General features: G+C 42.9%; 1 protein-coding gene across 1 annotated transcript in view; it reads right to left on the reverse strand.

Moving 5' to 3' along the window:
- BMP7 (bone morphogenetic protein 7) overlaps window positions 1–22,362 on the reverse strand; it is a 43,948-nt gene extending 21,586 nt beyond the window's left edge. The window contains exon 1 of the mRNA XM_051633318.1: window positions 21,852–22,362. Coding sequence (XP_051489278.1) covers window positions 21,852–22,362 — 511 coding nt within the window. The remainder of the gene's footprint in view (window positions 1–21,851) is intronic.
- Window positions 22,363–27,549: the final 5,187 nt, after the last annotated feature.

The following is a 27,549-nucleotide window of genomic DNA, read 5'->3' on the forward strand; positions in this document are numbered from 1 at the left end:
GAAGATGAAACTATTTTCAGGTGCTGTTAGAGTTCACAGTGATTCCCACTGCAGAGCCCTAGAAAAAATGTGTCATGTTAGTATGAAAAATTAATGGCCAGGGTCAGAAAATAAAGAGCCCTGAAGTTTGAACTTTCCCATGCTTTGCAGATGTTTGGATATAGGGTTTTGGGCTGAGCCATCTTTAGTGTTAAAGCAAACATTCCTGTGGCTATAGTCATTAAGATCATGAAAATATGTGGATATGTAACTGAAGAAAGAATCCCAAGAAACCCTTCAACTCAGTGTTTATTGTTTTTCCCCTTTTTCTTTGCACTCTGGACCTATCTGCTGACCCAGAAGTAACTAATCCTTTCTGAACTAATTTATGAGAAACACTGACCCTGAATCAACATCTGTTAGATGACTGCAGTAAATCTTATTACATAATTAAACACCAAAATCTATGTTAAAATAACGTTAAGGGTCTGACTTGAACTCATAAAAGCAAGACTCTTCATTGTGAAGGCTGAAATCTTATCCTTAATTCCTGCTGCTGTGCATTGGTATTTGGGAACACATGGTACAGTGTAAATATATATATATATATATATGATCCTGCACTTCTTGCAGAGCCCGGTAATACCCGAAGCACAACAGCACATGGTGAGCAGGGGAGTGCTTAAGAAGTCTGAGTTTCCTGGGCTTGATGGGTATTAGTCAGACCTTTGACAACACTGCACCTGGGTTGTTTCCGATTAATTACCTGAGAAGCTTGAGCAAAAGGGCTGTTGGTTTGGTTTTTGTTCTTTTTTAAAAAAAATAAAAAGGAGGGGGGGAAGAGTGCGCCGAAGTGTGCGCCGAAACAGTCGAGAGAATTGCTTCAGCTTTTTGCATGACTATAGTTTCTCTATTAGATCTATAAATCTGTGATCCCTACTGACACAACAAATCACAGTGAGCACCTTTTGGTCATTCTTGAAGGACTTAATCTCAGCTTTTTGACAGCCATATGAGTTAAATGCTCCCTTAAAAGTCATCAAGCAATATGAACATTTGCTGAGTATGCTTAACAGCCCTCCTGCCCGAAGAACTTGAACTCATGTTCAGGTTCATAGTTCTTACAAATCGCTGCTACCCAAAGGCTTTTGGTGAATGGTTTTAGCCCAGTTTGTAATTTCAAACATTGGAAATTCCAACTCAGCAACTGCCACAGTGCAAATCCCTTGGCAAGGCAAAATCTTGGAGAAGAAGCCAAAACTCTGGATGTGCAATCAAAGGTTGTAAAATATGAAAAGCAAGAGCACCCCTGAAAAATAATTCTGGTATTTAACAGACTGTGCCTTAGCTGTGGGAGAGCAGTGGATTTCCTCTTATAAAGAAACAACCCAAAGTCACTCACAGGTGATGCATGTGTAAATGTGCACCTCTCCTCATTTCTAAGGTGGAAGCACACTTTGGAGGCACAACCACTGTAGACATATTATGACCTAATCTAAAAAATGGCTCAAGATCTGCTGGTGCAAAATAACTCTTGGGTATGGTGAGTGTGGCAGTTAATTGTAGCTATGGTAGGTGGGGATCATCTGACACTGCTACCTTTGGGTAGTCCTTTGGGCAAGGAAGGGTCCAGACAATGGGACCTAAGAGCTGTAGCATGGAGGGAAACAACAGATTAATGAGAAAATGAGCAAGGCACCAAAAAGTGTGCAGGATCATTAAGGTGATCTAAACAAAACAAGCACATACCTTAGATTAGTGCTTATCAGTAAATTTGCCACACCTCTGTTGCAAATATGCAAGGAAGCTCAGCATCTTTGAAAGTCTGGCTTTGACTATCTGTCCACAATCTGAATGCTGCACAGACTGCACTCTCTATCTGATGCAGATAGGGCTCTGATCTCTCTGAAGCCTTTTGTCTCTCCCAACCAACTGTTTTGGCATTGTGGTGATGCAAGAGGAGGCAGGATGGCACAGTTGTGCAACAGCAGGGATAGTTAAAAGAAAACAGGATGGATACATGTGCTCAGGTGTGAAGTAGCCAGGTATCAGATCAAAAAATATGGGAAAGATGGAGATAAAATGTCAACACATATTTGGTACTTGTTTTGACATGTCCTAAAGTGTACTCTTCAGATACAAAACTTGGAAACATTAAGATGCAGAGATGAAAAAGTGCAGTTACAGCTAGAACTTGTAGCAATACCATTGAAATCAGTACTAAAAAAAGTAATGTTGGACATAAAGTCTAGAGATGCTGGTTTAACACCCCAGGGTACCCAAACTTGGAAAGCAAAGGTCACATCAGTGTAAAGCTGAGAAACTTGAGCAGATCCTATATTTGGTCATTTTCTCATCATTTTCACAACAAAATCTGTTGAGACTAGAAATAAAAGCCCCAACTATTTTCAGCCACTTTGTAAATCACTACTGGTAAGTGAAAAGCCAACCTGAGCTAATTCTGTAAACACTGCTGGACCTCTGGTTTTGTAATAGGGATTGATGGCAGGCAAGGCATGACAGAAGAGATGATGTTGAGCCCTGGTTTGCAGTAGATGTTATTTCTCTCCACACACACCAAAGAAACCTTTCTGTTCCTGCCTTAGTGCTGGGCACAGCAGCACAATGTCAATCACTAACTCCATGTGTCAAGCAAAGAACCAGTGAATCACAGCAATCATTTTCCAAGAATGTCTGTGTTAAAAAATAATTATTACAGAGGTGTTAAAGAGCTAATCCAGACCCAAGGGAAGTCAACAGAAATATTCCCACTAATTTCACTGGATTTCATGGGAGGTGTTACTGTTGCCAATCTACCTACCTAAATATTTTTGCTCTCTTGTTTTCTGACAATGTAAAAAATCTTTTTTTCATGAGCAAAGTGAACACCATACAAATAAATTCTGTGCTCAGGCTGCCAAACTGGGAAAGCTTTGGTAATTCCATACTCCTCCTCTCTGGCACGTCTGGGTGATGCTCTTGGAATATATTTTGAATATTTAAACAAGTAAAAACTTAATTTTTTCCTGTTAGCACTTTGACCTGATAACATGTTAATTGTTTTTATAAGGCACTTTAGGAGTAGTTGTCTCATTTATTGTAGTGCTCACAACAATTAGAATGCTACTTGTTTCCAATTTACAATGAAAGAAAAGCCCCAACAGGAATGTGCAAGCTGGGTGTCTGTGACTTCTTTACTCCCAAAAAAAGGCCAGAAGGGATTTGTAAAGGACTTTAATCTTGAATAGATTAAAGGTCTTGAATTCCTGAGACTGAAAGATAAGTCAAAGGAAAATAGATTCCAAAAGACAACACTCCCTTGCCTCAGCCTCTCGCCACAGGATACTTGACTGCAGAGCCACCAGCACTTGCCTGCGAAACTCCTCAGAGATTTGGATGCCAAAAAAAAATCTGCTACACTCCAGTTTCAAGGTCTGTCAGGTTTTCAGAGCCTACTGGTGCCTGCTTGGCCCCAGGGACTGAGTTTAGTGGGTGGGAAAGTCTTTTATCTGCTTTGCTGCTGGTAGCTGCAGAGAATGAGCTCTGTTCCTTCAGAGGCTGAGGGCTGACTGGCTCCTCCAGTGAGCCAGTGGATTTTAGCCTGAGTGGTTCCATGAAAGGGCAAACTATACTTTGAGTGACCCCTTATTCATCTGGCAGCACAAAATCTTCCTTGAATTTTCTAGAAAAATTACCTTTAATTCCTTCCATCACTGCTCCGAGAGATCCAAGCTAAACCTTCAGAAACTCTTGCATCATTTCAGTGTAGAACATGAGATTCCTAGAAAATGGCTGCATGGGACCACCAGCTCAGCCTGGGCTCCACAAGCAGTTTTAGCCTCTGCACATGACTGCTTCCAAAGGGAAGGTCCACGCCTGTCTGCTGCTTCACTCTCATGTCTCCCTTGGGAAACAGATTCAACTGGAAAATAATTTTCCCTTTCCCAGATGAGTATTCAGGCGGATCCTGTCCTCACCCAGCTCCCAGCGGTGCCCCAAGAGCAGGGGTAGCAGGAGGAGGACCAGGGGCCTCCCAGCAGGGCGGGGAACAGGGAGGGGCCGCCCCTTGGACTCTGGGCTCGCGGCAATTGTGAAACTGTGCTGTAAATTTTCAGGATGCCAAATTTCAGACCTCTTGATGGGATTCTAATTAACAGGCATTAAATGTTCCCTCTATAAATTGCACTTCTTTGTCTCTAAATTGGTGGATAAACCCATGTCACTTATGAAATATAGGCCTTTTCTCCTTATGTTAGTGAGGTTCAAGGAGGAGGAAATCAATTAGGGGAAGGATCCAGTGGTCTCTGCAGCTGAAAGAGCCTACTGGGCTCTGCGGGATTCCTGACTGAGCACAAAGTGTAAGGTCAGTCCTTATATTTTTCTGAGGAAAATGGGGGAGTATAATAAAGATTGCAATAATGTCATTCCAGGCCACACTCTGCTAATGCGCGTTTCCCTCCTCATTGTGCGTGACAGCAAGAGTTACAGGGGCAGCGGCAGTAAATTTATAATGGCAAGAATTTGGGAGTGTGAAGTTGTGTGATTGGTTTTCATTTGCTTCATTCTCTTGGTGACAAGATTTACATGGTGTCATTAGGCAGCTAAAGCAGCAGTTAAAGAAATATTTGAAGAAACAATCAAAGAATCTAAATTGGGAGTCCTATAAATGGAGTAGAGCAAATGTCCTGGGTTTGATGGGATTTTTAATATTTTTTTTTAAAGTTATAGAACAGCAGTTGGAGGGCTTTTTTCCATTGGGTAGTTGCAGCTCTTCAACACATCTAAAAGCTACGGCAGGTTTTTAAAATAACCTAAGGAAAAACAAATGCATCCTTAATTTTGGTCTGCAAGATATATAACAAATGCATCCCATCACCAGGGGCTGCTGCCATCCTGCCACTGCTGAAAACACAGTCTGTCCTTCAGCCACGGGCCCAAGCACCCCAGGCATAGGGGGGGGGATCTGGGTTCCTATACGGAAGCCCTCTCCAGATGGTCTTGTCCCCATCTGTCCTGTGCAGAAGGGGCTGCTCTGAGCCACAGCAGTGCTCAACAGAAGGGAACCTGCACTCAGATGCTAGGGGCTCATATACCCATTTCACAGCTGGGTAAAAGGGGTGAAGGTGATAAGCTATTTCTTGCATGGTAAATTCAGTGTGTGGCAGGGCAAAGTCCTGCCTCATCCACTGGTGGAAAGCGGGACTAACATGTGAATTTCAGATGAGATGAAAAACAGGCTCCATAAATCCTAATCCCCAACCCCAGAGGTTAGAAACAGAGGGGTTCAAAATTCTTTAGTGCTCACTGTGCAAAGCAATCCGGGGTAAGCATTTGTGCTCTGAGAGGGGGGGAAAAAAGCCCTCTGGAGTTAATATTCTTCCTTTAGCCATCACTTCATTTTTTCAGCTTTCAGCATGAAGGTGGTGTTGCCAGCAAGACCACCTAGCCACAAACCCAGCAGGGAGCTTCCAAAATTCTTCTAAACACTGACTCCTTGTTATAAATTGAAAAGTGGTAATAGCAACAGTGCATATCACATCTGTGCCAGGCTTTGGGCCTGGGAAGGAGCACTCTCCCTACTGCTGAACACAACTTGGAAAGATCCTTTCAGTCCACACATGTATCAGCATTAGCCATTTCTTTGTCAACAAATCCCTTAATACGTACCCTTTCTATCATGTACAGATGTCCAAAAAATAATGGAATACTGTACTACAAGATTAAAAACTTTAATGTCAGCATATGTGTTGCATGACTCTGAACAATGGTATCATTGTGCGTGTACAAACAGCGGGTCGAAGGAAGATGGGTTTAATTATCTCTGAAGCAGCAGCAAGTTTTCCCTGACTAAGTTGAACTTCAGCTAGCAAGGACTGCTCAGGGCAGAAATTGGTATTTTCTAGCAAAATGCCTGGGCCCTTTCTGGTGTTCTTCCTATGTTCAGGTCTGTGTAGCTCCCACATTCCTCTGGGAATTCGATGTGGAGCCACCAAGGAATGTGGGGGTGGTGAGAAGATCCTGCCTGTCACCACATCCTCTCACCCCATGTGTCACCCAGGAGACTAAAGTTACAATTCCTTAGGATGGTAGATGGCAAAGGGGAAACAATAATTGGGAGGGAAAGGATGGGGAGAAGCCTGTGTCCTGCCTTCTGCACTTAGGAGACATTCTCTTGCCAGGCTTTCTTTGCAGAACTTTGAAGGCAATGCTGGACAGTAAAACTATTTCTCCTTAAAGATCTTCCATGAAATATCTGGGCAGGTTATGCATAGGTAATCCATTTTCTTTTCCAAGTGTGCCCTGATCAGTACCTGCTTATGCTGTGGTTTCTCTGCTGGAATCAGAGCCAGACTAGATGAAAGGTATTGTGAAAAATTTACATGTGGGACTGCTCCATGAACCCGAAACTCTCCTAATAGTAAACAGACTGACCGTGGTGTGAATCCTGATGCTGAGTTTGCAGTGTCTGTATGTGTATCTGGGGAAAGCAAAGTTAAATAAGCAAAGAGGAGTTGTGTTTCTTCAGAATACCTTATTCACAGCCTTAGCTCATGAAACGCAGCAGCACGGTGCTGCAATCCATCTGCAGCTGCTGCAACATACTTGGGATTGCCGTGGGATTTGGGGTGTGTGAGGGAATGAAGAAATGGGGAGGGGGACAGGGGAAAGAAATAAACAGGAGTTCATTAAGTTGTTCTTTAGACAGACTATTTCTACCTTCATCTTCCAGGAATCCAATATAAGGAAATCTCCTGCAGGGCCTCCCTTCATCAGCCTCTCAAATCTCATTTCTCTTCACCCCTTCACTGGGAAGGAGGGTCCAGGACAGTGCTGACCTGTGGATTTGCCCCCAGCACCTTGGGGGTGGCATTTTTCTAGAGAGGCAAACAGGCCTGTGCTGATGCTGCAAAGCATGGCTTTTCCTGTGTCTTCCCAGCTGGGCAGCATTGCAGCCATGTCACATCTTGAGCTGGGAGTGATGTTAACTGAGGTTGCTATTTGCCCTGGACAGACTGCACTCCCTGACAGACTGGAGCTGTTGTTTCTCTCACTGTGTGTGAAAGATGGGGATGCACCTGGACAGCAGCTCCGAGCCGGGGCCTCCTGCAGCTCCCTGCAGGGACCATGGGCTGTGCAGGGCAGGCTAAGGCATTCCAAAGCTTCCTGTCCATCAAAGGCAATCTTAGCTCTTCTCTGCCCCCTCCTCTAGAAATATCTCCGTAGTTAAAGTGAGCAGGGAGCAAAATGACAGGCAGAAGCACATCATTATGGCTGCTTTCTTTTCTTTGTCTGCACTGTAACACAGAGCGTGGAGTGAGGCAGCCTGCGAGCAGGGGCTGCCTGATGCATCCCCATGTCCTCTGGATGCAGCTGTGGGAGGTATGTGGAGATGCAGGAATACATTCTTCTTTTCCCTCTTTGAACAGTGATGATTGCTACATCACACTGCTCTCTTTCTGTAATCTGGGGGACAGCAAGGCCACCTTTGCGGTGCTGTGAAATCCAACAGCTGTATCTGGTGAGGCCAACTTCACGGGGAAGCTGTGCCAGAGTTAGGTGTGAACTCCCAGTCACACATTTTGCCAGTGCATGCAAGGGACAAGGAGATAGTGGCAGCCAGGGGAGGAGGGGGAGGAATCACAGATGAAGATTGGAACTGTGGAGACCAAGGTGGCAGCCAGAACACAGAAAAGGGTAGTACTGGTCTAGAGCAGAAAGCAGAGTGATGGGTGTCTCAAGGGGTAGGAGGCTGCAGAGCATGAAGAGGGAGAAATGTTAGTGACAATATGGTTCATTGAGAAAAATAATCCCTCTGTCCAACCAGCAGACAAATGGGGCCCAAGGTGCTTCCTACAACCTGCTCTGACGCTGGAAGCCTCTCAAAAAATCACTGATGCAAAAACCAGCAGTCTGCCCTGTCTGCTTGTACACACAGCATTGAACAAATGGAATCACATCCCCAGGCCCAAGGAAGGAGAGGAGTGGCTGAACACATCTGGTCCCAAATAGTGTGTGTTCAGCTTGGAAAGATACAAGGCAGCACAAGAGAAACCTAAAATGGGCTATTTGGGATGAAATGCACGTTTTGAAATAAAAAGATCTAGGTCATTCTCAAAAGCTTCCAAGTGTGAAACAGCTCTTCAGCTTGACCAAAGGTCATTTCAGGGGGAAAACAAGAAAGTTTCCCTAATGTTTTTAGCTAGATCTAAGCTAACCTCAGGTACAGGAAGACAGCCACGAGTGACTGGTAATCTGAAAGGATGCTCATGCTCGGAGGGTGAGGGCAGCAGCCGTGCAAGCTCCCTTGATCTTCTGAGGATGTCTGCTCATACCCTCACTGCCGTCTATGCAAGGGAAGAAGCTGGGAGCCTGCAGCACAGGCACCTTGATCTGCAGGAAGGTGTGTGCAGAGGACATGCAAAGAAAAAACAAATCGTGATACAGTAACTTTTTGATGCAAGGCTTGGATCATGCAGAGATGCAGCAGCATCACATTGTGCTCTTGCTTTCCAGTAACTACACAGGGACAAACGAAGAAGGCTTCAAATGTATTTGATAAATTAGATACTGTTCATAACAAACAGTCTGAGTCAGTAATCTTGGGAAGGTCACTGCCCAAATGTCTCTGATGTGTTTATACAAAACAGACACAAATGGCTAACGTACCACTAATACCCCAGGGCAACGTGTTCCCCCAGCGTTTGCAAGGCCAGGCTCCCCTGCCTTGCATCAGGCCAGAGAGGATATTGCTACCAACTTAGTTTCAATTTTTTCAAAATCTTGCTTCCAGAGCATGAGGAGTTTTCATAAAGTCGTGCTCGTAAACTGATGCTTTTCAGGCTTATATGCTGCTAATTATTTTCTACTACATAATTTTTTCAAGTTTCCTTCTGTTCCTTATTAGTATTGGTGTATTGTTATACAAAATAAAGTTACTTAACAGAGCAAAAGATTCAACAACATTTGAAAAACTGATATTGAAGGAAGGACTGGATTCTGGACTGGTACAGCTGGTTTAAGGTATTTTAGAAGTAAATGAAATCAAATGAGAATTTATAATCCTTCCTGAGGTCTGGATTCCATCAGACTAAACTCATTAGGCATTAAGGTGCAGGTGCAGCTAAATAAAGGATTGTTCTGCTTTCCTTAATACCATAGATTCACATCTTGAGTTCAAAATAAAAGTCTTTTAAACGCTCATGTATATGTTGTGCATCTACTGGCAACACTTGAAAGAGAAAGTTCAGCTGATGGAATCTTCAAATGCCTCATTTTTGTCAAAGGAATGTGCCCATTTCTGCACTGGCCGTGCTAAGGGACATGAGCAGAGAGGTGGCTGCACATTGGCCTCATAAGACTTATTAATTTCATTTGCATTAAACTTCCTTTCATCTACGGAACAGCTGCCCAAATAAATAACATAAATCTAATTAATACTCCTTTAATATTGTATTGCCACAACAATACCAGCATTCCCCCCCCCCCAAATACTCCTGACTGTGGAGCTACACCTGCACAGGCTCTCTGGGAGGAACACGGCGGGAGTCACAGGCGCAGGGAATTGAGCCTTTTTTGTGGTTTACTGTGATAAAAGGAAATAATTCAAGAACCAGTTTTCCAGCTTTGGAACCATACGATTTGCTGGATTTTTTTAGCTGAAATCCCAGATTCTGGTTTTGTTGAGGTGGTAGTTTGTGGGCTGTTACAAAATAAGCCATCGATGTCAGACATGCAGCCATCAGATATGAATCTCAGGCTTTGATTGTAATCAGCAAAATTTCAACTTGGAATGCACACACTCTGAGCTGTGCCATGAGCCTGCAAGCGGCTGGACACTTGGAGCTTGTCTGTGCAATAACAAACATCTGTGCCTTTCTCGGTCAGGCAGGAGCTGGGAGATTAGGGGGCAAAAAACTATGCGGGGGAAAGGTCCATCTGCCCTGGAGGGGAAATCCCTGCAAGAGCAGAGCTCACCTTGCACCCTTGCTGTTACATCTACTGCATGTTTTTCAGGTGTTCTGTTCGTGGGAGGTCCAGAGGTATTGACACATTTTATAAACCAGGATTATTACAGAGAAATACAGTGTTTAGAGGGATGGGAGGAAACATTTTGGAAAATCATTATTAGAGACCTCCATTTCGGCTTAAAAAGCTACTCCAGAGTGCCCTTTCTCATGAAAGTGGAACTTCATGACCCGTTTCACATTTTTCTTTGAGATCATCATGTTTCCTCTCTGCTGCCAAAATAGCTGAGCTCAGGTGGGGCAGTGAGTGCAGCCTCTGGAGTGTGGGACATGGAGGCAGAAGAGGTCACTGCCCAGTGCTGCTCCTCGTTATCCTGCACTGCTCCTCACTGCCCAGCACTGCTCCTCACTGCCACCCACATCCACGTGCTCTTTGCCTCCCAGCTTACACATACTGTGTTTTTGCTTTCGAGGAATAGTTGCTGTGCAATACATGTATTTTAAGGAGCAACAGGCAGGGGACTGTTTATTTTTTTAATAATTTGGTGTATGGGCCTGAGAGAGATCAATATTAAAAAAACTCTTAATGACATCCACATATGTTTCTGTTGGTAGATGTAAAATGCTAATGTCTTCAAGCAACAGCAAGTCTGAACTATTATTTCAGAAAAGTCCTCAGGAAGGCATGTATATATATGCACCTATGTACAGAGTGTGTGTGTGTTCTCATTACACCTTAGCTGTTGGTGGGCAACACCCCAGGCATACCAGAATCTGAAGGTTAGGAGAAGATTTATTTTGAGTTTAATTCCCACCCACGATCCCTATTATACAAGAGGAATATTTTTTTTGGTACAAGATAAGGCCATTGGTGACATCAGCAGCACCTAGCCCTGCATACCACACCACAGATCGCAGGGCTGGATTCCTGACACTGAGCCTCTCGCTAGGGTTGGGCCATCCAGGCCTCCTGAGTCAGCCCCTAACAACAGCATTTTCTGTTTTGTTTTGGGTTTTTTGTGTCTTCAAACACAATTTTGCAACTGCAGTTCTGGGGTAAAAGATCAGCTGTTGTAACACACATTTATGTCTTCACATCGGTTTGGTATGAATGAAGGGAAAGCAATTCATATCCTGTTGTGTGCAACTATTAAAAATAGCACAGAAATCAGAGTATGGCATTTATGAAAGTGTCTCTGAAGGAGCAGGAACACAGATCATTCTTCTCCAGCTCAGACTCTTGCCTACAAGTCACTACTCTCAGTTGCTGGACTACAACTGCCAATATGGGGAGGAAAGACTTCCAGAGTACTAGACACACTGACTTAGATTTTTCCCCTGCTCTGTAATATTTTCAGTGAAGCAGCTCTCATCTCATAGTTGTGGACTAATAAGTAAAATCACAGTTACTGTTTTCTAAAAAAATATTTGGGGTTTTGCTTGATTGTGTTCCTGCAACTTGCTGGATTCTTTCATGTAGTTCAGTTATTCCCTGTGTCAGGTTTTTATGTAGCGTAACGGTCACAGATTTCTGTGTGTATGGTCTAATATTCCTGTAATTTGATTATAATGGTTGCCACTGAGTTGCAGAAATTGTTGTATTCAGAGGTCAAAGTTGTGTTCACACCAATGAGAGTAGTTTTACACCACAAGTCTGATTAGCTGCTCCTTCTCACCTGTCTCAGGAGGCAAATGATTAATCACATAGTGCTGAAATATCTTTGTATCTGATTTGTGCCAAGACTTGAAAAAGTGGTTACTCAAGAGCTTCGTTTTGAGTTGAAAAGATCTGTGCTGAATTATTCTCTTCCAGCTCTTCTCTTCTGCAGTTTATTACAAGTATATTTGTGAAATTAAGGGGCCCAGTAGTAATGCTGTTAATATACAAGTGGGCACATTTATTGTTTCCTCCAAAAGGAAACAACCAATCTCCAGCAGTTCTGGTTTTTCCCTGTCTCAACTGACCATTTACTGCTTTATGTAGCTAGCAGATTGTGAAGCTAAAGTTACTTCTCTCTTTTTCCGTTTTTTTTTTCTTCTTCTATTTCTTTTTTCTCTAAACAAATGCTGGATTTTTTAAGGATATGGTCAGAAAGGGGAACTTAAACTCAGCATGATGTTTATAGTGCCACACAAGCTTCAGGAAAAGTGATGTGCAGTTCTCTTTATTAACATTTAAAAAGTCTCTGTGGGATTATAATTACTGCACAGTAATAAATAAAAGTAGCCAGATTAAAATGTTCAGAATGTTTTGAATGATAGAAGTAGTAAGTTTTAACCTTGAGAACTAGAGGAGGAGCAGTTTGCAAGTATCGAGCAGAGATAGGATCAGGAATTGATTCCTGTTAGTGGTGAATGGTTATTGTTTGTGGCATTGCAGATACTTGGCTGATGTATAGAAACTGTTATTAAAATACTGACACAAAAATAGCTGAACACTACTGAATTTTAAGCACTGGAAATCAGATTTTCTAAATTACAGTAATTTTAAATCTTCCACTTAAATGATGAACTTGAACATGCTTCCCCTCAGGGTGCCAAAGGACTCACTGAAGTCCAGGGGTGTTTCAGGTACTCCAGCAGTGAAACACTGCCAGCCACTAAGAAACTTGTTCTTCCACTGGAAGAGTAATTCCCAACTACTGATGCTGTATTATTTTATAAGCATTTTTTAGTAGCTCTCCCAGGGTTCTTCTGGTTTCTTTTAAAAAGTTTTACTGCCACTGTGCTGTGGGAAAAACATCTGGTAAAATCAGAGGAGGGAGGCAGCCCCCCTGGTGCCACCAAAACAAGGTGGCTGAAGGCAGGGCTTGGCCCAGTGGCTCTAGGAAGATAGTCAAAGCTCGACCTGAATTACAGCCCCCAAAACTTGGTTGAGACATTGTGCCAGCTCCTCAGATGGCATCAGTTGTGGTGACTCCACTGCAGGGATGGCCTTGTGGCGAGCTGGTCCAGCTGAGGACACTGCCTGGTGACATTCGTGGAGGTGCCATTCTGGCCCGCACCGTGTGCTGGAGGCTGCAGCCTCCTGAGGGAAAACTTTCTGCTCCTTTGAAAGGCAGTTGTGCACGACAGGCAAAACTTGAAAAAAATTATGCTCTGCAAGATGATCAGCCTGATCAGCAGGACAGTGTTCCCTCGTCACAAAGAGCCTGAGATGGCCCCTGATTGTTTTAAGTATAATTTAGAGGCAAGCAGTGCCTTCCCTCTCCCTCCTCCTTTTATTTTTTTAAAAGGAAGGTAGCTTTTAAGAGCTTGCCATGAAGATCTAAGCTAAAGGATTTTCTCTACTACAAAGCCTGCATAGTTTCCCAGGCCAGGTGGACCCGATAGCACTGACTGCATGCTGAAAAATCTCATGCCCACCCTTCAGGCACTTTAATTGTAAGCCTTTCCAGATACACTGGATAAACACTGTCAAAATGAACCTGAAAGGGTTGCTGTTGTTGGTTTAGCCCTTAAATAATTATGAGTTTGTCTGTCTAATTACAACATAATCTTGTTTAAACTTGGATGGCTATTTGCAGTATCTTTTAAATGAGGCAGAATCAGAAACAGTGAAAAACTGAAAATTTACAATTCTTTTAGTTTAAGGCAAGGGAAAAAAAGATAATTTGAGCCTGTAAAATTTAGTTCAACCTGACAACAAAGGAGTCTTACTTGGAAGCTACTGCATTTAGATAAAGATGATGAAGAATAGCATGGGACCTCCAAGATGGAACAGAAACTCCATCCTCCAGGGATAAAATTTTTCAAACACTTCAGAAATAGTTTAAGGTAATTTATGGGAAGACCTGAGTGACAAAGCACATTACTTGAAGTGTCTTTCCTTCACTAGGCACTTTCTAAATTCTTTCTCTTTCATTTCTTTACTCTCAGGAGACTTTTAAATCCAGTGAACCAAAACACCACTTTGTTTGTTGGTGCAGCGCAGGGCTGGCACAGAGGGCAGACACTGCACCTGTTCCAATAAAATGGGAAATTGAGAGATAAACCATGGTGCTCATTAAGAGGAATCTACTGAAACATGAACAATCTGTATTTGGAATGTCCTCCGGGAATAAAAGGAGAAGCACATAAACAGACATTGTTTTCACCATCATCAGTTTAAAATAAATTTGTTTAAAGGGAGCTTCACATTTGTTTCATATACAAAGACAGTACATACCACTAAAGAAACTCTGGTTATGCTTCAACTTCTTCAAGAAAGCACAAGATTTTATCTAGCTTTTTAAAGAAAAAAGAACTGTTGGCAGTTTTAATCAAAATCAGTTAATTGCCCTAGTCCTTAGCTGTGGCAGCTTTTTTTACTTTTACATTCTTGTGCTGAGTAATATCACATTCTTAAAATCTAGTCCATAATTATCAGAATAGCAACATAAACAAAAGTCTTTTTGCTCATCTGTTAATAAATAACTTAAACTGTGGGAGGAAGGGGGACCCACAGAACTGCTTGGAGAGTTAGCAACAAAATTCACTGCAAAATAGGATTTTCTAGGCAGAAGGAATATGCTATGTAATACCTGATAGGTTATTAAAAATCCTTAAATGACAAGAAACATTAAGTATCAGCTACTCAAAGGGTAAATTTCTTCAAACATTTGCCTTGATCATCAGTGGCTGTGCTGTTCAACATCCCATACTATCTCTATATATTTCTCTCTCACATACACACACAAGCATTAAATACAAAGTGTCATGAAAATTCCTAAGTATCATTTAATGTTGGCAGCCCTGCACTGTAAAGCCATTTATATAAAACTGTGGTTGGCAGCTCTCACTCTTCCATGGGAACAAATTAACATTGGCATTCCAAACACAGGAAAGTAAGGAAATTAGAAACACAGTTTATATTTAGCCAGTGCTTTGAAATACTGTACCATGCCACTGATGTCAATTAATGAGAAGCAGGATTTTGCGGAGTGGGTCTGGTTTGGAAACACATTAACACACGTTAAACATGTTTGCACAGGAACCGAACTGTAAGCATTTCGGTTCCAAAACAATAAAGCAATTACACTAAAACTTGTAGTCTCAAAGTTGCCATTAATTCAATCCACCCAATCTGGATCACTAAAGGATTTTCACTGATTTCAAGATGTTTAAGAGAACGTGCATGGTAGGGTATTGTGGGGCTTGCTTGTATGAGCTCACCCCCAGCAACCTCTTACGTTGCCTGCTGTGAATCAGTGAACTTATGGATAAATATTGGAATAGTACAACATATACCCAGACAAATGGGGTCTGGGCAAACTTTGTAGTTTTCATCAACCAAGTAAGGATTTCAGAAAGAGATATTTGAATTAGACTCAGTTGAAACTTTGCTACCTGCAACCTTTTTCATAGAAAAGATGTTTACTGACAAAATCTTTAACACTTCTGGTTTTGACATATACAGCAAAAAAAAAAAACCTAGATGGCAGTTTATCTCCTGGCACAACTCCACTGACTTCAGTGGAACTACTCCAGCTCGGAATTCGGCCCTTCAGCCTTTACAACACACTGTTTATTTGTACTATGATTCAGTTATTTTGATACCAGGAATCTTTCAGCAGTGAAGTTTCTCCATATGAAATATGTCTTGTATTAAGAAATATCAGTTTCACATTTTTGTCAAACATTATTTGTTAAATTCTGCTTGTTGCAAAGATGGGAATTCAGCTGTAGTTCAACAACATGGACTGCACTAATAATGATAAGCAGTCACTAATAGGAGCTAGTTCATGTTTTGATTGTTTGCAGCAAAGGAAGCCTCCCTCAAAAAAATTTCAAGATTAGGAGAGAAAACTGTTTGAAGCTCTAGCAGAAACTACTGCATGCTCATTATTTCAACACAGGCGCATTTCTTTGGCCCAATTCTGTTCTCAATCGTGCTAGTGTAAATCAAGAGGGAGTTTATGGGAATTACTTTGGACGTACAGTTGTATAAATGAGACCATAGGGCCAGTTTTGGGAGAAATTTGACAATTTACACCAATGAAGACCTAGCCAAGAATTTTCTCTTGGGTTTTCATTTTCCGAACATATGTGTGTGCAGAACTTTTATCCGTGTGATTAGTCTTTGTGAGTAGTCCCATTTACTTGAAACAGTTGCAGAATGAAAATCTTTATCCTGAAACTAATTTAAACATCACACTCGTTTCTTTAAAGTTCCTGCCCTTTAGAGAAAAAGAAAAAAATACAATATATATAGTTCATGCACAGGCCCCAGAGAGGACTGTACCACTGGAAGGGGCTTAAAATAACATGGTCTCTTAATGCTGCATATCAACAGATAGTCTCTTTACATGGCCTGCTATCAAAATTTGCTTACTTGTGTTCTTGCTCAGATGACTTCATCCATCATTGCAACTTCTCACTGGTATTCATCAAGTTAGAACAATTTAGATGCACAAAACTAAATGTGTTATCATTTTAACCACAAATTAACAGTTTCCATATAAATATTAGCATTTCCTCACTTGGTCCAAGGATAGACACCATAATGGCACTAACAGTCTATTTGATTTAAACTAATTAAAAACAGAGACTCTTGCAATTTAATATATTGATTTTACCAGTGGGACTTAAATCTTTTATAATAAGTGTACACAGCTGCACCACTCACCCACCGCCACTTTTAAACCTAATCCCTGCATTCCTCCTGACAATAACATGACAGGATCCACACATCCCAGTATTAGCCTTAACCCCGGTGACACTGCCAGAATGTATTAAACTAAAACATCGCAGTGTTCCATTTAAAAGGAGCCTGTCAACAGCCCTGACTAGGCTTTAATAGTTATAATCTTTTTTTTAATTAATGTTTCCAACCACTTGTGTAACCTTCTCTCACACATCTCTCCCCCCCTACCCAATAAAGTGTTTCAAGCTTATTTACAGATGAAAACATAATGCCTGGTTTCATGCTGCCTGCCTAGAGGCCATTAAAGCTCCTTTGCAAAAGGAGCCACGGGGGATGGATGGACGGACACACGGACACACACACACACACCCCACCGAGGGCCGGCAGCACGGTGGGAGCAGGTCCTGCACGCTTCACTTGTGCCCAACTCCTGTTACAAGCATCACAAGATCTGGCCATCAAGGCTTGTCTCCTTCAAAGCACTTTACAAGCTGTTGTGCTTTGGCTTTTAAACTACGTTTCCCGGAGAGGGCTTCACCTCCCCAGGACAGCCTGTGTGGGAACAGGGAAGAGACCCCGTCTCTGCGATAAAACCCCGCAGAGGCGTGTGAGTGGATGGGGACAATTTCTGTGTCCTTTTTCCTTGCTTGAGGACATCTGTCCTCAGCTGCTCCATTTTCTGCTACCACTGCACCCATTTGGCAGACGTAAATAGTTCCTGTTCTGCCATTTTGCACCTGAAAATTTTAAAATGTATTAGTTCCTCTCTAGAACAGGTCCATACATTTAAGGAACACCCACCGGCTACTTGCTGCATGGTCAGTGTACTTCATACCTTTAGTTTGCTGCAAGCTTTCTACTTCAGCTAATCTTATACCACCAGTGTTGTATATATCCATACTGTCCAACACAATTACAGGATGTACCTGTTCAGGCTTGAGAGCTTATAACAGCACTAGGTGGGGAAGGAAAAAAAAAAAAAGCCAAGGGCTTGGCCTAATGTATGGACAAACCATGTGATCGTGACCAAGCATCCAAGGCTAACATTTAATCTGCTTTGTTTCAAGTGGGAAATATGTGAAGATCAAATAAGTTCAAATCCAGGTCAAATATCCTTGAAAATCTTTGATTTATATAAGCAGGAAAATGAGGTTTAAAAGAAGTAATTATGAAAGGGTTACTAAAAACACAGCTGTACGCGTACTCTTGTATCTGAGGCTCTCCAAAGAAAAACTGTGTGACATCTATATTAACCTTTGGCTGTACACCAATGAAGGCCTGTAGTGAGCTGGAATGCAAGGCAGCCCCTTCCAAATTTTAACACAAGCCAGGTTACAGCTGCAAATGCCTGCAGCCCGTGCTCACTTTATAAAGTATTCCCCGAAGGAAATTTTTTAACTGTTATAGAATCTTTTTCTAATACCCTACAGTGTTAAAGCCTGTTATTAAAGGGCAAAGAGATGGTTCTCTATGCCAAACACTTGTCAACAAAAAGAATAGCCAGATGGTATGAAATAAAAGGAAACTTGGGGGCTCTTCAGCTTCTTGATTTACATTAACAAAAGCCACTTTCATGTGCTCCTTCCAAGAATGACTAATTCCCCCCCCCCCCTATTATTTTTTGCCAGGATTAAACAATGTTGTTCATTTAATAATCAACCACAAGACAAATTAACAAATTGCATATCACTTGTGCGACTCCTTTAAAAAATATTCTAAGCAAGTCTGTTTACTGAGACAAGATTACCCACATAAGGACAACGCAATTATTTTTAGAAGAGAGGGTCTAAGTCATCTAGAGGATGTTTACTCCTCAGCTGCTGTTTATAAACTTGAAACTAAACTTGTGCAAAAAATGCTTTGCATTTTTCTAGTTCCTAAAATGGATCAGTTTGTAAACTGTACTTGGACAGGATCTGAAACGAAATTCCAAATACTGAAATTATAGTAATTAATTTTATAAAATTAGCCAGTAATTAACTGACTAACTTAGTCAGACCACTGTGGCTAAATTCTCTTTTAATTTACATTTGACTTCAGTCTTGACACAAATCCATTCCCCATCCATCTTAGAACAGGTGTAAGCTAAGAGAAAATGTAGCCTGTGAATTAACTGGTTATAAATCCAAATCTAATTAATTGTCAAGATTTTACAGTAACATTACATGCTTAGTACAAAGCTCCCTGCAACATAACCCCAAAATGGAGCACCTGTATTCTGGTTCCTCCCCACCAATACCCAGTGTAAACTCTCTGGAATAAATATACATAGTATCTCCATTCTCCATAGAAATCAAAGTCTGTATGTGTGGGGGGGTGGTTGTTGTTACTATGTAGCCCAGTAATTCTTGCAATAGTTTTTTCAATATTTCTTTAAAGTTGTATGACTGGGTAGATGAAGAATAATAAAGCAAAAAAAGTTACTTGTAGATTAGCATTTAGAAGCCTGGAATATCATGTTTTATTTATTGAAATTTAAAGTTTTATTTCTATACTAAATTGACTTCCTCCATTCTAAGATGGAACTTTATTATGCTGTGACATTTCCTCATTGTGACTAGTATAGTAATAAAAGCCTACCTGTGAAATGTAATGCTCACAGAGTATCTCTTACAAAACTAGGACACAGTTTACTACAGTCTGCATTCAGCAATTCAGCTCTGCTTTAAAAGGGATCATTGTAGAAAGTCTCAAAAAAATATCTGTTCAACAATAGATCTAATTTTCCCTGAATGTCACAGAAAACTGTATGTATCAAAGCAGGTGTTGTATTTGGCTATATATAGGAGTGAGTGGCTGGTCTAATTCATTAAAATGTCCATAAACAAGCCTGTCTTTGTCCTATAAAGATGAAAGACCGATGACTATAATGGGATGAAAGGTGTGCACAGGATGAAGAAAGCTACTATAGATCTGTGTCCTTTTTAAACTCATCCTGGCAGGCACTGTTGACAAGGGAACAAAACAGTACAGATAAACCTCTGAAATGTGCCTTGCTGGTCATAATTCCACCTTCCCTTCTTAAAACTGTTGGATTTTGCCTGTGCTCTTACTATTCACTGGCCAAGCTGACAGCAATTAAATAAAATGGTAATTAAGTTATCTGCATAAAGAACACTTCTGGATTTCTAAGCCAACTACAAAGCCCAGTGGGTCAAAATGAATTATCAGATCGACTGTAGTCATCACATCACATCTCTGATTATTGATTACCTACAGTTTATTCAGGTATAACCTGCTCTATAAAAACTTCTCTCTTAGATCTACCCAAAATGTAATTTTTATTTCACAGTTTATGGATCGATTCTGCTCCTTCATATTCAAAATAATCAGGGACCTAAACATTAATTCCTTTACTGTAAAACTTCCATGGGCAGTAAAGGTGACTTTCCTTCCGTAGGAAGCCCGGGACGGGAGCGCTGCAGTCTCACTGGTCAAAGTTGAGCAGTGCATAAGTACGCCTGAGGAGCTGAGCTCCTTCCCCAGAGCTAAACTCCCTTCCATTAGGTACTTACATGTTTCATAAAGGTTCTCTCCTCTCCACCGAAATGCAAAGAGCAGTGTGAATTTTGCTATCATTATTTCAACATCCTTTGCCTTCTGTTTGGGACCCTCCCTGCACTCTGGTAGTACATGGTGTGGGACCCAAGAACCACAGAGAACAATGTTAGCAAGATCAGTCACTCTTATCTCTAAAGTCAAATATTTGACCACCATTGGTACTTTTGGCTGCTCAAATATTTGATTTTAAATGTATCGTTGTTGATCAGCTTAAGTATCTAGCAGCGATTAGACAAACACTAATTTCAAATGGAAAGCACCAGCACTGTCTGGCCCCGGGGCCAGATGTAATTCAGAGCTTCCCACTGTGAAGCTTATGGTAGTCAACAAGGAGATGCAGCTCATGCAAACCAGAGATCTTCCACAGCTTCCTGTGCCTCCCTATCATGCAAGAATTGTGCCGGGATGGCTACCGTGTCTAATAATTATTAACGTGTGTCGTGGAGCCTTTACAGCTACTGATCTTTTTCAGTTACTTAAAGAGCTGGGATTAGAGAGGTGGTGATTTAGGTGGTGATTTAATCTTTGTTGCCTCTGAAGTTTCAGGCAGTGGAAGTGTCCAGAACAGTGATATCCATAAAGGTGTTAATGGATTTATTGGTGACGGGGCTGTCTGTAATCCCTAGCAGGTTATGTGCCAGAGGTGGGTTCCTCTCGTGCTCTGTATGTCCCTTTGTCTAGGACAAAGTTTGAGCGGATCTTGTTTTGGAAATACTATTCAGATTCTGTCTTGAACTTGCAGACACCCTGTACGTGTGGTGGTTTCAGAGCTGCACATGATGAGATCTAAAAATGGATGGAGTGAACCAGATCTGTAATTATATATTTAAAATAGAATGCTCATCCCAACAATGTTTTACTCAAATCCGGCCAAGTCAGTCGACACGAGTGTGCAACCTACAGCAAGCAAATAGAAATCAGATTGGGCCGTGGCATCCAATTAGGGAGGCCCAGCGAGCTGCATACAAAGCATGCCAGCTTTCATATCATTTGCATAAACCCATCCACATGTGCTTGTGAAAAGAGGCGAGTTAGCTGCATGAACTGGGGTCAACAGAAAAAGCTGCAGGAGTAAATAAGGATTTACTGTGGAATCCCTCTCAAGCCATTAGGAAAACATGTGTGAGCAGCTCGGCCTCTTTGGCTGAAGGAGTGCTGTGATGCTGCAGGAACTTTGTCCATCTAAGCAGCCCTGGTGGCTCTGCATCCCACTTGAGCACCAGCCTGGTGCTGGGAGCCATGCCGGGACCAGTGGTCCTGCCTGGGTTTCCTGTCTACCTTGGCACTGCGGGATATGACACAGACCTAATGGTCCTGTTCAACTACCTGCAAATCCCATTGCTGAGGTGTGACAACTATGAAAGGGAGAAGGTGGCAAAGAACTTAGTGTGTCGGGTGTGTGGGGTGGAGCGTGGTGAGAGCCTGTGGCTGTCCAAGGGCTGTGCTGGAAAGTCCAAGCCACGCTGCTGCCATTTAACTGCGACCTGGCAGAGCAGCTGCCTTTCCAAGGGCCGCTACCTGCGCTTCCTTGCCCAAGCCGGGTACCACCCATCTGACCTGCTGCAGAAGCAGCTCCCTGCCGAGGCCGCCTCAGCCACCCACCCCTGCCCTCCCGTCGGTGGCCAAGGCCCAGCTCCAGCCTCCCCCCGACACAGTTCCCGGTTCTCCTGCCCGGTCATCCCGGATCCAGCCCCGGGGCCTCGCCGAGGGCAGGCACTCACCCAAGTTGACGAAGCTCATGACCATGTCAGCCTCGGTGAGGAAGTTGCTGTCCTGCAGGCTGGCCAGGGGCGGCCCCTGGGTGCTGAAGATGGGCTTGTAGGGGTAGGAGAAGCCCTCGCCATCCTCAGCGGCGGCCCCCGCCGCCCCCTCCTCCACGGACATGGCATTGTAGAGGTCCAGCATGAACATGGGGGCCGAGTTGTGCTTGCCGTGGAGGTGGGGCCGCGGGCGGTGCGGCAGGCCGAGGATGGAGAGGATCTCCCGCTGCATCTCTCGGCGCTCGGGGCCGCGCAGCCGCCGGTGGATGAAGCTGGAGTGCACCTCGTTGTCCACCGTGAAGTCGGCGAGGACGCAGCGCAGCCAGAGGGCGGGGGCGGCGGCGCCCAGCACCAGCAGCCAGGAGGCGGGCTGCCCGCGCCCCGCCACCGGCATCGCGGCGCGGCGGCGGCTGCGGAGGGGCTGCGCGGGGGGCGCGGGGCTGCCCCGCCGCGGGACGCGCCCCGCCGGCATGCGCGGAGCGGCGCGGAGCGGAGGGACGGCGCGGCCCCGCGCTCACTGCGGCGGCCGGCAGCCCCCGCGGAAGCTCCGCAGCCCGCTCATGGCCCGCCGGCGAAGGCGGGGGCTGCCCGGCGGCCCCGGCCCATGGACGGAGCGGCGGCGGCGGCTGCCCGGGGCGCTTCCCCCGGCGGCGGGAGGAGCGGAGCGCTCTGCCCGCGTCCCGCACGCCGCGGCGGAGCCGTGTGTGCAGTGCTGCTCGGCGGAGAGGCAGCGGGAGGTTGTCTCTGGTGGGAGGAGCAGGCTGGAAAACCCGAGCGCTCTCGCTCGCCCGCTCTAAACCGCTTGGGAGAGAAAAATCCGTGTAACTGCCTAGAGGAGGAACATCTGATCAGGTTGCTTTTCAGGATGTTTGCGGAGGCTGCTGGCTTGGGGGAGAGGGCGAGCCGGTCCCGAGTGCTTAAATTAACGTGAACGTAATTAAGGAGAAGACACCCCAGGAGGGAGGGTGGTTTATGTATAAGGAAGGGTGCAAACTCGCAGAGAGTTTATAGATGCAAGTATAGCGTCTGTCTGCACAAACAGGAATACACAGGCGGGCTTTTTTCTTCCTCTCCGTCCGTTTGGGTTTTTTTGTTTGTTTGCTTGTTTTGCTTTGTTTTTGTTTTTTTGAAGATGAGGCCAGACTGTCCTGAACAAACCCAACAGCACTGAATTATTTAAAATGTGATGATTATATATTCACACATGTAGGCACGTATGTCTGTGTGCATAGAGCCCCAGGTCACTTTTTCCACCTGGCAGCAATGGAGAAGCATTAGAAATCGGAGGGGAAAAAATATAAGAGTCATTAAACCAGCAGCATTTACTTCGGTTGGAACCATCAACCTGTGCACATGGGTGGTTTATGCCATTACAGTATCCTGCTCTCACTTTCCCCTCTGCTGTGTGGTACTTGCCTTTGTGCAATACATGTCTTGAGATGGATTGTCAACTTTTTTAAGCAGTGACTTTTAATCTTTTTAACTCAGTGGGTGTAACATCCATTGTAATGGTGCCCCGGTCCTGATTAGTCCGGGTAGATGTTTACTGCAACAGTAAATAATAAAACCAATCATAATCTCAGATAACAGATGTACCCTGCTGCTTCCCAAATCTTACTAGGAAAGCAAGGGGAAGGCAGGATGGAAGCATTTATCTGGGTCACCGAATCCAGCCCAAGGTAATTTCAGAAACCACATCCACACCAAGTTTATGCTGACATTACGATTCGTTCCTTAGGCAAAGAAGGAAAGAGAGGGACAGGAGAGAAAGGAGGTCAGTGTTGGCTTTTTGGTAGATTGTTCATCTGATGTCTTCAGATGAGCAATATCCAGTTGTATCCAACACCAGATCCTGCATCTCTTCTGGGGACTAATGTTCAACATTTCTTTTAGCTCTTTATGTTTATACCCTTATGTGAATGGCAGATAACTAGTAAAAATGCTGCATGGGAAACACATGGAGTGATTTAGTGGTTTTTATGTTTGCATTTGTAGTTCTTAATAACAGGGAAACTGAGGCATGACATCAAAATGACTCATGGAGCTATTGAAATAGTGGTGGAACCAGCATTAAACTCCCAGCTCAATCCTAACACATGTTTAGGAATGGCTCAAGCTCTGGGAAGATTGTGGGGAGAGAGGTTGTGAAGCTCCATCTCCCTTAAATAATATGAGAGCACTTGCTAAGCTCACTGGTGCTAATGGGGGTGCTCAAAGGCCACCCCTGTACCTGCCTTGCCCTTGCATCCCACTAATGCAAACACCAATACCTGAGCAGCTGGATGCCCAGGAAAGATCAGATTCTCTAGCATCTTTTATACTTCCTGAGGAGCAGCACTAACCTGCTCTTAACCAGGCAGGTATTTGCCTAAATTTCTCTCTTGCCAAGGGTGTGGTTTGAGATCAATTTAAACTGATCTAAATTCCGGCTCCTCCTGAGAAAGATTGTTTTTTTTTCCCTCATCCCACCCCAGCCTGGACCTTCAGATGTGCAACCCCACCCCTCTGCAGCACCAGTGCTAACACATTCACACACAGGTCAGGAGGCTGATCCTGGTTTTAAAAGTTGCTTGGTTTTGTTTGTTGGTGGTTTTTTTGTTTGTTTTGTTTTGTTTTGTTTTAAAAAACAAAACCAAACAAAAAACCAAACCAAACAAACAAACACACAAAAAAATTATGTATTTGTTTTTGCTGAATTAATTTTCTGCTGGATCAGCTCCTTGTTCTGACTGACTACATATTGTGCTGGAACTAGGCAGGCCACAGGAATGCACAGCTGGGGGCAAGGAGAGGGTGTCTGGGCTGGGCTGCCTTAGGTTGGCTTTAACTGGTGGTGGAAGGGCAGACATGATTCAGCATCCCTTTGCTCTCCCTTTCAGCTCCAGATCACTTGATTTCACTTTCTTTTTTGTTCCTTGTAGGCAGTTGTTTTTCCCCACTTTTGAGTATTGGCCTTCCATCAAGCAGCAGGACAAGGAGACTAGTTCTTATCACGGGCAATGAGACGAATCTGTAAGGATGCAACAGTGGACTGGAGAGCAGGTGTTCCTGCTGCCTGAATTACTTACACCTGAATTGCTTGTAGCTCACATTTTAAAACTGACTAAATTTCAGGTCAGTGTCGCTGTGTTTGGAGTGACATCACTCTTTGAAAGAAAGAAAAGAAATAGATGGTTTGGGAGGTTTGGATCCTGGCTCATTAACACCTTAGGTAATGGTTGTTGAAGCTGCATGTGCCACTGAAGAAACAGCAACAGAAAAAAAAAAGTAAAAACCTTGAAACCTCTTGATTTGACATATTTCTCGAAAAGGTGATGTTTGAGTCTGTTTCCTTCTTGGTTTGTTTGTTTGAGTAGTCTGGGTTTGGTCAAGTTTAGATACATTGTGATTTAAGGCAGGATGTGTTCTTTAAAGAGGGAACACAGCTGCAACTGTATCCTCTTCATAGGAACGGTTGAGAGTTTAATCTTTTAGGGTTGTATTTTCTACGATCATACTGGACCAGGGACAACATTACATAAATGCACGAGAGTCTGTGAAGGGGGTACTGCTTGCCTGTATTCCTAGAGCAGTATAACAAAACCACTTCAGGAGTGTGCAATGAGAAAGGGAATCTGTTAAAGAATAAGTTTTTTGAAAGTGAGGCCCTCAGCTCTCAACCTCAGCTCGCTTTGGGACAAAACAAAGAGCAGCATTTATTCTGCTGCATACAATAAAGGATGATGCAGCTCAGACTGCAGTGGTTCAGTCCTCAGATCTGAGCTTGAATTTCAAATACCTTTCAGACAGGCAAGGTACAAACTGGATTGCCTTTCTCATGGACAGCGTCTTTCTCTTCCCTCTTCTTTCGCCTGCCGCCTAAACCCCGTCCTGCTTCCTGTAGGATCAGTTCCACACAGGTTGCTGAAATATTGGCACCCTTCTGTCATTGTCTTTTTCCTCCTCCTTCCTGGATCAATTAAGAAACCAGTTTTTCCTCTTACTCTTCTCTGCTTCTCTTGTCTGTCCTTTTCTTGAGAAGGAAAACTAAATACTTATGATGAAGTAATCCCAGTTTGTTGGCACTTGCTGCTTCAGATAATTTCTATAAAAACAAGCTCCCAATGTTTCTGAGGATCTCTGCAAGCCACGTTACCAATTGAGTAACTTTTTGATCTCTAAGAGCTTTGTGTGTAGGATCTTATCTGATTTTTGTACCAACTGTTGCCATTGTTTTTTTGTTTTTGTAGAAGCAGGTAGAGTTGGAAGCATGTACTAAGGAGATAAAGGGTTTGATGTAAAAACCTGGGGAAAAAAAAATAAATAAATGCAGCTTTGTGCTTGAATTTGGATGTGCTGCTGTCACCGTCACGTACGCCTATTAGGCATATGCCAGGGGCAGAATTTGGCCAGTTGCATCCACTTTTCCAAATGGGCACAAAAATATGAGGTTCTGCTCCCAAACTCATTTCATGACTTTTTAAAAATCAGACACAAAGCATTTTTTCCTCTTTTCTGCTGAGTCAGTTTCAAACTCCTTGCCTTACTACTTTGATGTCTTCTTTTTAACTTTAACCATGTTTCTTTTCCATTCTGTTTTGCATCTTCTCACATTTGTCTTGAACAAAGTGCTAGTCCTAAATTATAACAAACTTTTTTCTTCTTCCAAATAATCCCACTAAAATAGCATGTGTTTGGGGAATTTTTAATTGTTCCTCTGGGCCCTGTGCATGCAAAATACATATATAACAAAAATAATAGCATTATTTTGGGGGTAAGAATGCCTAATTAGCTTGCATATTTAATTAGGCTATATTGGATCATACTTATAAAAAGTTTCTATTCATCTTTTCAGCATTATTACTGAGAACACATTCACCAGCATGAAAGTAATCACATTATGGGTAAGCCATTGTATTAGCTCTGATCCAGGAAGTTGAACAGGTCTGGGTTGAACTGGGCTGGGTTGGACCACACTGATTTATGTTATAAAAATGAAGTATTGATTCTTGATCAGGGGAGAGTCAGAAACAAAATCTGTATTTTGGATTATGAAAGTGCATTATTACTTCTGGAGACGCTAGCAATAACTAAAATAGAACATGGTCTTTGAAATTATAAGATAGGATTATAGTGTTGAATCTAGTGTTTGGCAGACAAAGTTCAGTCCTTCACAATTCAGCACTTCAAAGGACTTCACTTTACAGAATGGGTTCTCCATGTGATCCTTTTACTATTATTTACTCCAGGGAGCATTAGAAATTAATTCCTGTAAAATAAACATTTGTAGTATTGCATTTATCATACATATATACAGCTTGAATACAGCCTGTGTTGTATTTTTTATATGTTTGTATGAGATTTTGTATTGGTGTGAATACCTGTATGTGTACATGCAGCAGTATCATTCAATAATATCTTTAAACTTTATGTAAATCATACTTTCCTGGAGCACAGATACATACATATGAGTATTGTTTATGGTAGGACTACTTTTAGGTCCATATATTGCCAAAGCAGCCCAAACAAAACCGAATTTAATTTGGCACTATTAAATTAGTCTGTGCACACTTGCTTTGGTTGAAGCTTTTGGCACAAGCCCAGGCATTTCCTTCGTTGGTCATGTTGTAATCTGAACATCTGAAATCTTAGGCTTGTATTTGTGAAAAAACTGTGCTGA

Source organism: Apus apus, chromosome 15 (genome assembly GCF_020740795.1).
Source record: "Apus apus isolate bApuApu2 chromosome 15, bApuApu2.pri.cur, whole genome shotgun sequence".
In the NCBI taxonomy this organism is placed as follows: Eukaryota; Metazoa; Chordata; class Aves; order Apodiformes; family Apodidae; genus Apus; species Apus apus.